This window comes from Rhinatrema bivittatum, chromosome 12, assembly GCF_901001135.1.
Source record: "Rhinatrema bivittatum chromosome 12, aRhiBiv1.1, whole genome shotgun sequence".
Lineage (NCBI taxonomy): Eukaryota > Metazoa > Chordata > Amphibia > Gymnophiona > Rhinatrematidae > Rhinatrema > Rhinatrema bivittatum.
This window is the reverse complement of record NC_042626.1, coordinates 56,424,323-56,436,780: the sequence shown is the minus strand read 5'-3', so window position 1 is coordinate 56,436,780 and position 12,458 is coordinate 56,424,323. Positions and strand designations below refer to the sequence as shown.

The following is a 12,458-nucleotide window of genomic DNA, read 5'->3' as shown; positions in this document are numbered from 1 at the left end:
TTGATGATGCTAAAGTCATCCAAAGAGGATGACTTCAACCATCACTAGATTTTGGCTAACACTTTGCCTTGTGTCTCTTTTCTAGGCTGATTGTGAGCAAGCCAGAAAGGAAGCTGGTGAAGGGGTCTGGTTTCCACCTGGACCTATTGTTGATTGTTGGCATGGGGGGTGTCTGTGCCCTCTTTGGGATGCCCTGGCTCAGTGCAACAACGGTGAGGACAGTCACGCATGTCAACGCCCTGACTGTGATGAGCAAACCTACCAGCCCAGGGGAAAAAGTCCAGATTCAATATGTCATAGAACAGAGGATCAGTGGGCTCCTGGTGGCCATCCTTGTAGGTAAGTCCTTCAAAATGTTTATCTACAGGAGCTATTTTAAATGACTGCAGAAATACCCAGTGGTCTTGTTTGCACTTTGTCAGGTAATATTGTGCCTTGCTAAAAGTAATAATCTTTCAAATATTTGTAACTGTTCTTGGGTATCAAAGTCAACCTACAAAGGCCAACATGGAGCCAAGAAGCTTGGACATGGCTCCTTCCAAAAAACATCATTTGGAGGACAATGTCATTTACCTAAATAAAAGGGCCATCCAAGAACTGGCCAACCTTAACCTAAATTGTGCCTAAATTGTGCATGGGGGTTGCACAGCACACATTCTTCCATCTGGGTTAAGGAGAAATGTAAAGTCTTTGGCCCAGTTGAATGAGGGGAGGGGGGATTGTTAATTTCGAAGAGAAAGTATCTGTGGGCTTTCCACCTTGGAGGGCTGTTTTGAAACTTGCCTCCTTGGTAAGAAAACAGCTTTTAGAGTGGGTGACTAAAATCTCTTTTTCTTTGTCTAGGTCTCTCCATCCTGATGGAGCCCATCCTGAAGCTCATTCCTCTAGCTGTGCTGTTTGGGATCTTCCTTTACATGGGAGTAACCTCCCTGAATGGAATACAACTTTTTGACCGAATGCTGCTCCTGCTCAAGCCCCCCAAGTACCACCCCGATGTACCCTATGTGAAAAGGGTAAGTGAGCAGAGAGAAATGAGCAAGAGATAGTGGAACGATTTTTGCAGTGGCTTTCGCCACAGGCTCTGCTGAACTGTCTTCAAATCAAATGCATGTTCAAGATATTAAAAAAGGATTCTACTGCACACAAATATGTCATGTTTTGTAAAGATGCCTTAGAGTTTATTTTCAAAGCACTGTGGAGAAACTTCAGTACAGATGGTATGTACTTTCCCTGGCAGCTTTTTAGTCTAGCGTGTGGTGACATATGTGAGGTCTCGGGTGCCTTGAGACACATAGAGATGAATGGTGCTAAAGACTGTTGCTTTGCTATCGATCCATCAGCTGGCTGTGGATTATGTCTATTCCTCAGGTTCACAGGGTCTCAATCCTTTGGGGCATGCTTGTGTTGTGCATGGTGAGATACCCATGGAATATAGGAGCACAACCAGACTCTTTACCTGCTGCAAACTGTACTCCAGTCTTGGTGTTCTGACCCCCCTCCAAATGCATTCTGGTCCATGATCCATGAAAAGAGCGTGACTCCAGAGACCAGAGTACATTAGGATGAGTTAGAAGAGTAGAACTGGACTATAATCTCCAGAGGTTACCCAGATACGTATTGTATTAATGGCTCTGGGTCCTTCAAGAGCTCGTGGGATTCACATACTACATGGACTTAAGGATTCGGATCTGGTGCATATGTCGATTTCATTCCCCTGTATACCAGGTGGAAACTGATTTAACATTTTAGGCTCCTGATGAGCCTTTGTGAAACACCACCAAAATAGTTCAGCTAAGATCCAACTCCCATTGTGTCTTCGGAGATTCTCTCCCTTCCTCAGGAAAGCTTCAGGTAATATGAGGGCGCACCCTGCAAATTCTGATTAAGATGCATGCAGTATTGGCTTGTGCACTGTGGTGCCAACAGAGGGGAGAAGAGGGTTGCATTTCTGTTTCTGACCCCTCTTGCCTGGTTACTCTGTAGGTGAAGACCTGGCGAATGCACATCTTCACGCTCATCCAGATCCTGTGTCTGGTGGCCCTATGGGTGGTGAAGTCCACCCCAGCTTCCTTGGCACTGCCCTTCATTCTGATCCTGACTGTGCCCCTGCGAAGGTTCCTACTTCCCAAGATCTTCCGAAACCTGGAGTTGAAATGTGTAAGTCTAGTGCTGCACCCTCTGTATGTATGTGCCATCCTCAAGTCCTGTGAGTGCAGTGCAGGGCTAGTTTTAACACTGAATGAAGATATAGTAAGATAGTAGAAGATGGTTGGTGGGGACCAATAGGCCCATCCAATTTGCTTACTTGTCTTCAAGTGTGGATCAGCATACATATTCCCAGACTTAATCAACATCATCCCCTTCTTCTTCATGCCTTTCACCCAACTTCTCAACCTGTCCTCCTACTTACCTCTTTGTCTATCTCAAGCATATCCAAATTGCCACAGCACTGGCTTCCCCCACCTCTTCTGGTAGACCACTTCAACATCCACCATCACCAGCCAACTCAACAAAGAATTACCTCCTCACATTTTCTCTGAACCTAACGTACAAGACAAGGAGGCAACACACATATAGGTCTAAGCATATATTCCCTTCATTTCTTTGAAGAACATTGACTCTTACAATGGTTCTGTTGGGAGCTGACACGTTGATGGTTATGAGTTTTGAATAAATGTTTATTTAGAATAACACTTTCTTTGGTATATTCTCCATTTATAAACAGTGCCATACTCTGAGTTTTCTCAATGGGAGGCCTTCTTTGCTATCACTAAATCCATCTTCTTAAAAGGTTTCCATTTCCTAGTTTGGACTGGATGTCTATACCCAGAATTTAACACAGACACACAGAAATCCCTAACAGATATAGTCCACAGCAGACAGACCAGGCATCTACCTGTCTCAGCAGTCCACATACAGAATCAGGCTTCATATCCTTGGTGTGTTTGGTGCGGCTGGTGATCTTGTTTCCATTTTCCCTGTAGCTTGATGCAGATGATGTACAGGTGAACTTTGACGAGACAGAGGGGCAGGACGTGTACGACGAGGTCCCGATGCCAGTCTGAGGTGCCAGAACTGGTCTTCTGTCCTCAGTCAAGACCCAGGGTCTGATTTATCAGTGGTTTTCCCCACAGCCACAAAAACAAGAGAAACGCCTTTTGATAAATCTTGGCCACGATGTCTTCTGAAGCCAACACCAGGAGTGCCGGTAAACCCCAGGACAGTCTTTGTCTCCTGCCTCATAGGATGACCGGCAAAGAGGTTGATCAGGACCGAAACAAAATCAGATTCATTTTTACTGGAACTAATCAGGTTTAAAAGGGAACAGCTTGTACTTTCTGTGTGTGATGTGGCCCAAAATGTTGCAATTTCTGAAAATGGTGGGTAAGTAGCTTCCTCTCTCTGGGCAGAAACTGCTTTCTGGCCAGGGAAGAGTGCGCCTAATGAGAAAAGGGACTCTCTGGGGGGAGACAGAAACATGGACGAAGTGCCTTACATGTGCATACACAGGCACATGAGTGATTGTGTCCTCATGTGTGTGAGCCTGTGTTCTTGTGTTATATCTTATCGTATAATCATGTACACATATGAGTACAGGGGGGTCCGTTGTACAGATTGTTTCAACCCAGCAGTTTCCTCATGCTCCTATGAATCAGGGCTCTTCCAGAGCTATGATGCCCTGAGCCTCCATTTACATCTACCTGGGGGGATGGGTGGGTGGGCATTTCCCCATTTTTAACCCTCTCACCCCTCCTAGGATGGCCATCACAGTGCCAGCTCTTGACTCCCTCCAGAACAAGTGTCTGGGACTCTCTCCTTCTGGGGGGGGGGGGAGGGGTAAGAGGGCTGTGAATGCCGCCGTCATAGCATCCCCCACCTCCAGCGAGCCGAAGGACAGAAACCAGGCTCTGGAATGAAACCCCGAAATTCCCACATGGCAAGGCGTGGAACGGCTGCCAAGTCATGGGTCCGGCCCGCAATAAGCAGATTTAGCATGTTCCTGACCTAGAATGCAGGCGGTGAGTGAATCCGGGATAGCAGGGAGGAAGGAATCGGTTTTAGGGTCTATAGGAGAGGGGGAGGCAGGAGTGCTTTTGAGAAGATAGTGGTGTCTCTTCCTAATAGCACTCAGCACTGTGAAGAAAGGCTGTTTTCTCAGTAGGTGCTGCAAGAGAGCCCATCTGTTTCTTTACCTTTTTAACTGCACATAGAGATTTTCTATACATACATGGATCTTCCTTAACCCATGTCTGTATTCTGCCTGTTAACCATGTCCTGGCTTGCCAGTCTATGCACGTGGCGGTGGTGGTGTTGAGATTGTGGGGGGGGGGGGGGGGCAGAATATCAACGTCTCCGTCCCCTGCTTCGCTTCCCTCCCCCAACTTAAACACTGCACTGCTGGTTCTTAGGTGGCTGCAACGATGAATTAATATCATGGGAAGGGGGTGGGTGGCAAAGTATCCTGAAGCAGGGCTGTTTCTGAGTCCGACTAGGATATATGCCCCTAAGGGGTGGGCAAAAGTGGCCAGGCTTCATGATCTTCCTCCAAAAGACATGCACTGGACTGGCAGAGAGTCCCCCATCATCGCAAGCTGAGGGAGCAGCCATTTTGTGCTAGCGGTGGAGCGGTGATGCCACGAAGCTCTCGTCTATTGCGGGAAAAGGGGGGGGGGGGCTTCGTGACATCATCGCGTGCCCCGCTGCTACTGCTGGCCTGACCACAGCGATCCTCGATGGACTAGTAAAAGTGACACGCTAGCCCTTTCTCGCCTTCTCAGGCAGGAAGCTGGCCGCTGATCCTGGCCTGCAGGCTACTTTCTGACCCATAACCTGTCTGCTTGGCTTTGGTGAGAAGTCCCACTTTTCTATCTTGATCTGTTTTTTATATATATATATCTTATTAGCTGGTTAGATTCGAATTTGGGGGATTTGCTAACATTATCAGTTTTGTAGACAGTGGAAGATGTAAATATACACAGGCGATGACTTTGTTCACTATTTTGTATGGTTGACAATAGCCACATGCACAGGGCAGATATTTTTTATTGTTATTTAGATTTTTATATTCTGCTTTTCAGCACTTCAAAGTGTACATCAAAGCGGATTACATTCAGGTACTGTAGGTATTTCCCTATCCCCGTAGGGCTGACAATCTAATTTTGTACCTGAGGCAGATATGACTGGTGCTTTAGAGTTTAGTTTAATTTAAAAATGAAATGAATGACTTGGATCTGACAAGCTAGGAGGCGATTGGCAGGGGATGAGTTTGAGGTCACTGGGGACAGGCTGTGCCAGATCCACTTTTGACCCCACTGCATCTCTGAACTTCTAGGTCCAGTTTCATTAAGCAGATTATCTAAAGAAGGCACCCATGTAGCCTTTGGATAGGTCTTGGGGTGGATCTTAAAATGTATCACAGTCAGGAAATAAGCAAGAAAAGCTTGGATTCATGGGGGTAAAAACAGGAGCCATCTGGTGCTAGGTGGTACTGCGGGCAGTGAGGAATGTGGCACGTGGATTCAGATCACAGACCTGACACCAGGGAGAATTTGGGTCAATTCTATTCTTTTAAACTCCCTTCTCCAAAGTTGTCAAGTATCCCAGTCCAAGGAGGGAGATTTCAGACCAGTCCTGGATCTCTAATGACCCCCCGCCCATCCTGATGCATTCTGGCACCTGCAATCTGATCTCACAGGTCACAGGAGCTTACAATACCGCAGTGCATTGGGATGTAAGTTCAAAAACCAAATGTAGTCAAAAGTCTCCCATCTTGACCTGGATCATGTGGCAGCTCTGTTTTCTCTAAGCAGTCTGGGAGTTGTAGTGCTTTGAATTTTGTTTTGGGTTTTTTTTTTGACAAAAGCAGAGCTAACAGGCCCAGAACACCTAAAAATGGTAGTTAAATAACATGGGATCTGCTCAGACTGGGCGGGCATTGCCGATGGTGGAGGGCCTCCAGGATTCTGGAATTGCCGGTGTTTCCAAATATCTTGGTGACTTGGTGTTCTGTAGACACAGGGGAAGAAAAGCCAGGGTGATCCCCCCCCCCCTCCCCAGGCCTTGCCCAAATTGTGCCTGTGGTGATCCCTCATGGGGGTGATGTCTGAGGCACACCCCCCCACCCCCCCCCACCCCCCACACCCACACATATGGTCTGAGTACAAAAGTGCTTTGCACCTCCCTCCAGCTCCTACCCCAATGCCCAGCTCGCTTGGTCCCCAGGCTGTGCTGAGATTCCCCTGGATCAGGAGAGAGGGCGCAGTCAGTAGCGGGTCCATGCACGCTTGATCCTCCATGTTCTGTCCCTCGACCTCGGTCATCATGCTCGCTCTTGACCAGGAAGAATGAGGCTTCCCAGCAGCTCTTGGCAGAGTAGGGAAGGCGGCAGAATCTGGTATCAGAAACCAGGAATCAAACCAAAAAAAAAAAATGGATAGAATAGGAAGTGGGGTAAGCAACTCAGCCCTGGAGAGCCGCAAACAGGTTTGGGTTTCAGGACGTCCACAAGGAATATGCCTGAGAGAACTGTGCTTACAACAGAGGCAGGGCACACAGATCTCTCTTATATATCTTAATTGTAGATGTCCTAATAGCCAGACCTGTTTGTGGCACTTCAGGACGGGGGTTACTTACCCCTGGTTATTGTAAATCTGAAGATAATATTAAGACATTTTTCTAATTTATTTTTTTAGTGGATTTATCAAAAATTGTATCTTTTTAAATGAACCTAACAAAAAATGAATTAAAAAAAAAAAGTGTTGCTTTTCAAGTTCTAAAGAGACTTTGCTTTTTTTTTTTTTTTTGCAAGAGAGGAGGGGGAGAAGGGAGCCCACCCCTTCCTCTCTCTGCAAGCCCAGGACTATAGCAATGGTTCTGATCAGCAGCTTTACTGCTCGGTGCTCTCAGAGATTCAGTTCCGAATTTTTCAGTCTGTGGCCAGACAGAAGGCAGTCCTCATCCGCTTGCGGTGCTTCATACCAAACCATTTTGCTCTGAGATTTTAAATCTACTCTTGTTTGGGGTTTTTAAGCCCCTTGCCAGTCTGCACCAGATTTTGTTGGGAGTTAGCAAACCAAGACTGCATCATGGTCTTATGGTGATGTGCATTCAGGCTGGCACGAGGAACCCTCATACCTTATTTGTTTGGCAGCACAAGATAGTTGGCCCTTGACCCAGCTCAGGAATTCTCAGGACTGAGGCCTGTAGGTCTTTGCAAAGTAGCATGCAGCAGAAAAGTGCTCTCAGGGCCTGAACCCATGAAGGGATGGGATGAAGTGGCTTTTACTGTATCAGGTTCTTCCAAAGCAGCTAGTCCATGCTAGCCAAAGACACTGCTTTGGCTCGCACAGAAGCTGCAAGCACGCAGGCGCATCTCCCATGGGTGTCTTGTGTGCAAAATCCAGTATGTGTAATCCTTTCTACAAGTCTGTTTGCACAAGTTTGCTATAATGTCCTCCTTATCAGGGGGGAAAAAATAATAATTGTGCTTTCCAGTGCACAGGGAGGAAGGAAGAATGGGAGCAGCATCAGTGGAAGCTGAGAGCGACATGATGCACTCTTTGTCAATCCTAGAGAGTGGGTTAGAGGAATGCAGGAGGGGGGTTCTGTCTCTGCTCCCGGCTGTTCTGTTTAAGAGAGGGCAGCAAGAAGATGTAGTTATTTAGTTAGTTTAATAGACTTGATTAATTGCCTTTCTTACAAGGATAATCAAAGCAATGTACACGGAAATTGAGAAAACATAACATAAATCATTAGTAAGAGCAAATTACAATAAAAACAATAACAGAACCAAAATATAAGAGCATAAAACCAAGTTAAAACAGTAAAATGAATATAGGAATGATCAACAAGCCAGGGCGGTGAAAATAGTTAACACATTCCTGCGAAAACACGATTGTGTTAACAAGATTTTCTGAACTTGGGAGAAATCCTTGACTCTGCGTATGGCAAGCGGGAGGGAATTCCCAAAGCTGGGAGCCAAATATGAAGAACTGGATTTCCTCGGCAGAGAGGAGAGTCAGCAATTCAGGACCCTACTAGGCTGCTCTGGGCAGAGGAGGCTTGAGAGATCTGGTGGAGTCCCCGCAGCGAGAAACCTTGAAATGGATAGGGCATGAAACGGGGAACGGGTTTAGGTCTGGGAACAATGTGGGGTCGCCCCCAAAGGTGAATGCAGCAGGGGTGCCCTGTTTCCCCTTTCACAGCGCAGCCGGAGGGAAGAGAGGAAGTGCAGAGCACAGTGAACGTCCAGAGGAGCTTTGTGGAGGGGGAAGAGGCCGGGCACCTTTGCTGGCATTTAGAAATGGGAATTGGTTTTGCTCAGGAAGTTGGCTCTTATCTGAGAGCCAAAGCAAACATTTTTATGCCACCAAACTCCATTTCCTCACAGATATAATGTGTGCCTAACTTTCTTATATAGCAATGGATGATTTTGTACCGTAGCTCCTACCAACTGCCCATATCCGTTTCTGTGGATCTGCTAAGTTTGCAAATTTCTATTTTTTTAAGTCTGTTGTCTGGATGAATGCATTACTGGTTGTAACAGATTATATGCAAATAAATTGCTTTAACATGTCACTGACTCCCCATTAAACCTTGTGTCTTGCTTTAAGACTCACACCCCCTTGGAGGTAATTTTCAAAGGAGTTACACATGTAAAGATGGCATGCTCCTGGAGCAGGTTTCAAAAGCCATTAACCCATGTATGTGCACTTAATGCAAGTAAATCCTATGGACAATTCAATTGTAGCAATTTTCAAAAGCCCACTTACTCAAGTAAAGTGCATTTACACAAGCAAAGCCCAATTTTAAGTATGTAAATGCTTTTGAAAATCAGGGCCCCCCTGTCTTTTGGGGGCAATTATTTTTTTTCAAAAGTGCTGCATCCTTCCTTGCAAGTTCAACCACCAGGGGGCACCATTGCACCATCCTGTCACGTTCACTGTCAGGTTTGAGATCTCCCTCTCCACTTTTCCCCCTTCCTGACTTTGGAGGGGTCCTGTCCCCACCCCAGATTGACTCCATCCTCACCATGGGCTCTCTTTCATGTAGGCACCATGTTCACCTTGAGCTCATGCACAAGTGCCCGCCAGTAAGGGAGGAGGAATAGCCTAGTGGTTAGAGCAGTGGACTATGAACCAGGAGACCAGGGTTCAAGTCCCGCTGTCACTCCTTGTGACCTTGGGCAAGTCACTTTACCCTACATTGCCTCAGGTACAAAAAACTTAGATTGTAAGCCCTCTGGGGATAGGGAAATACCTACAGTACCTGAATGTAAAACCGGTGTGATATCTCAATTGAGATGAATGTCGGTATATAAAAATAATAAAATAAAAAAAAAATAAAAAAACATGATCAGGGCAGGCATGGAAGGTGGTGATAAGAGGGAGGGTGTAGAATCTATGGTGGCACAGTAGACAGGGAAATCTCCCCCACATTCATCATCTTTCCCACTACCCACTGTGAGCCCACTTGCATACAGGCAGCGACGGGGAGCTCACATACCTATTACTCACGTACAGCGATGGCCCAGGTGATGTTAGGAATTCTGAGCCCTTTGGAGCTGCAACCGTCTACATACAAGCAGTGGGCATGGGGTGGGCCACCAGGGCTATGGCCTGACCAATGTTTTGCTCCACCCGGCAGCAGAAACTAAGGAGCTGGGCGGGCAGGGACGGAGGTTGATTTGTTTGAAACCCCCGCCCCCCCACTCCCCAATCAAAACGATGTCCCCCCCATTTGAAGAAAGTACATAAACAGAAAAGGACATTAGGGATGTGCATTTGTTGAAAACAAATAAGGGATCTGAACCAAGTCAGACAGATTTGATTTGGATTTTTGAAAACAAATATGAATGGCCCGTGCCGCTGCAAATTCCCAAACTTTGGGGGTTTGTTCGTAAATAGTTTGCACAATTGTGGAAGGCTTGGGTAACCTGCATGGAGCAGCAGTTACCACCATTATAAAAAAAAAAAAAATCTTGCTGGGCAAACTGAATGAACCACCTTGGTCTTTTTCTGCCGTCATTTACTATGTTACTATACGAACAGTGTGCGCTATTTTCTGAAACGAATAAAAATTCAACAAAATTTTAAAAAATTAAAAAAAACATACATAATGAAAAAAGTGAAGAAAAATGGTCCGAAAACGAATGAATGAACCGAAATGATTTTTTTTCTCCGCACATCCTTTCCCTATATGGTTTTCAAAAGAGGGGGGGCCGAAAAAATAAGAACAAAAAATATCAGCATTCAAACTGTACAAGGCATCTCAGAAAGAGGAGCACAGGGAAGACTTATCTGGTAAAGTGAAAGTGGCAGGGGAAAGTGGATAACGCCAGCAAGGCAGCATGCAGATCCTAGGGCATCACACGCACATATCCATGTCACCGCAATCAGTATATTTTCTTTTTTTTTAACTATTTATTAGGTTTTCAAATATGTAAGTTACAAAGATATACAATGCAACTGCACAAAATCTAAAGAAAAAATCCAGCAGTCGAAAAGAAAGAGCATAAACGCAGTCAAAGAATGAGATTTATGGGGAAAAAAAAACCAGATAGATTAGGACAAAGATATTAGGAAATTCCACCCCGAAAAAGACCCATCAAGGAAAACAAGCCATCACTGAGAAAACAAAATCCAAATTCCCAGTACCAAATCCACACGATTTAATTAGTTTTCACCTTCCAAGGAAATCACATAAAAGAACAGTCTATGGTACTTTATGGTGCAACTAGGCTCCCTATATACATAATTAAATTGGGGGGTCGATGAAAAAAAATGTGTTGAAAGTGAGCGCTGAGACTTCAGTGCATGCTTTCCTAACATGCCCCCAGGCACCTCTCCTGGGGGTGCCATGCAATATTTTAATTGGGGGTTGCGCTATCAAGGAGGCACTAGGGTCAATTGGGCACCCCGTTGACAACTGGCGTCTGTGACCAGTTGGCTGTCCGTGGCTATCCGCCAGTTTAGAAAACGGACGATGGTTAATTGAGTATGTTTCCCAAACCTGACTGCCAGCACTTTAAAAAAAAATAATTTTTTTTTAAATCTTCTGTTCCTGGAGCTGGGTGCAGGTAAGAGTGATCTGGAACTCAGGAACAGACTGGAGCTGGGTGCAGGTAAGAGTGATCTGGAACTCAGGAACAGACTGGAGCTGGGTGCAGGTAAGAGTGATCTGGAACTCGGGAACAGACTGGAGCTGGGTGCAGATAAGAGGGACCTGGAACTCGGGAACAGACTGGAGCTGGGTGCAGGTAAGAGTGACCTGGAACTCAGGAACAGACTGGAGCTGGGTGCAGGTAAGAGTGACCTGGAACTCGGGAGCAGACTGGAGCTGAGTGCAGGTAAGAGTGACCTGGAACTCAGGAACAGACTGGAGCTGGGTGCAGGTAAGAGTGACCTGGAACTCGGGAGCAGACTGGAGCTGAGTGCAGGTAAGAGTGACCTGGAACTCGGGAACAGACTGGAGCTGGGTGCAGGTGAGAGTGAACTGGAACTCAGGAACAGACTGGAGCTGGGTGCAGTTAAGAGAGAACTGGATCTCAGGAACAGACTGGAGCTGGGTGCAGGTAAGAGTGAACTGGAACTCAGGAACAGACTGGAGCTGGGTGCAGGTAAGAGGGAACTGGAACTCAGGAACAGACTGGAGCTGGGTGCAGGTAAAAGTGAACTGGAACTCAGGAACAGACTGGAGCTGGGTGCAGGTAAGAGGGAACTGGAACTCAAGAACAGACTGGAGCTGGTTGCAGGTAAGAAGGAACTGGAACCCAGGAACAGACTGGAGCTGGGTGCAGGTAAGAGGGAACTGGAACTCAGGAACAGACTGGAGCTGGGTGCAGGTAAGAAGGAACTGGAACTCAGGAACAGACTGGAGCTGGGTGCAGGTAAGAAGGAACTGGAACTCAGGAGCAGACTGGAGCTGGGTGCAGGTAAGAGGGAACTGGAACTCGGGAAAAGACTGGAGCTGGGTGCAGGTAAGAGGGAACTGGAACTCAGGAACAGACTGGAGCCTGGGGCACTGGGAGAGCTACAAGATGAGGTGGCACTAGGGAGGTGCACATCTTATTTCAAACAAAGGACTCACAGTAGATCCCAGCTGGGGAGTGGTTATCTGCCTCTGGGTGTTTTCTGCAGAGAGGTGGATATTCCTAGAATTTCTTTCCACTGATCACAGTTAACCATGAGGTTAGGAAACCTGTCCTATTTCCACTTTTCCTGGAAACCTGATCTTAGCCAAAAGGTCGAGAGTAAGTGTCAGTGATAACTTTGCAGTGTTTTGAGAAATAGTTTATATTTTTTCTCTTAGATAACATATAAAAGTTGATGAAATGTAATGTTAAAGACATACAGACCGATACATTTGGCCGCACGTTTTTGGCACGCTATTATTACCCCTTATACTGTAAGGGGTAATAGCGCGAGGAAAACGCGCAGCCAACACCCCACAAAAACTAA

The 12,458-nt window shown here is 46.3% G+C and overlaps 1 protein-coding gene across 6 annotated transcripts in view; it reads left to right on the top strand.

Moving 5' to 3' along the window:
• SLC4A1 (solute carrier family 4 member 1 (Diego blood group)) overlaps nt 1-8,581 on the top strand; it is a 34,926-nt gene extending 26,345 nt beyond the window's left edge. For all 6 annotated transcript variants that reach the window (XM_029574106.1, XM_029574104.1, XM_029574103.1 and 3 more), the window contains 4 exons: nt 86-339; nt 844-1,013; nt 1,984-2,157; nt 2,985-8,581. In XM_029574106.1, the coding sequence (XP_029429966.1) occupies nt 86-339; nt 844-1,013; nt 1,984-2,157; nt 2,985-3,065 (679 nt within the window). In that variant the 3' untranslated portion in view covers nt 3,066-8,581. The remainder of the gene's footprint in view (nt 1-85; nt 340-843; nt 1,014-1,983; nt 2,158-2,984) is intronic.
• The last annotated feature ends 3,877 nt before the right edge of the window (nt 8,582-12,458 follow it).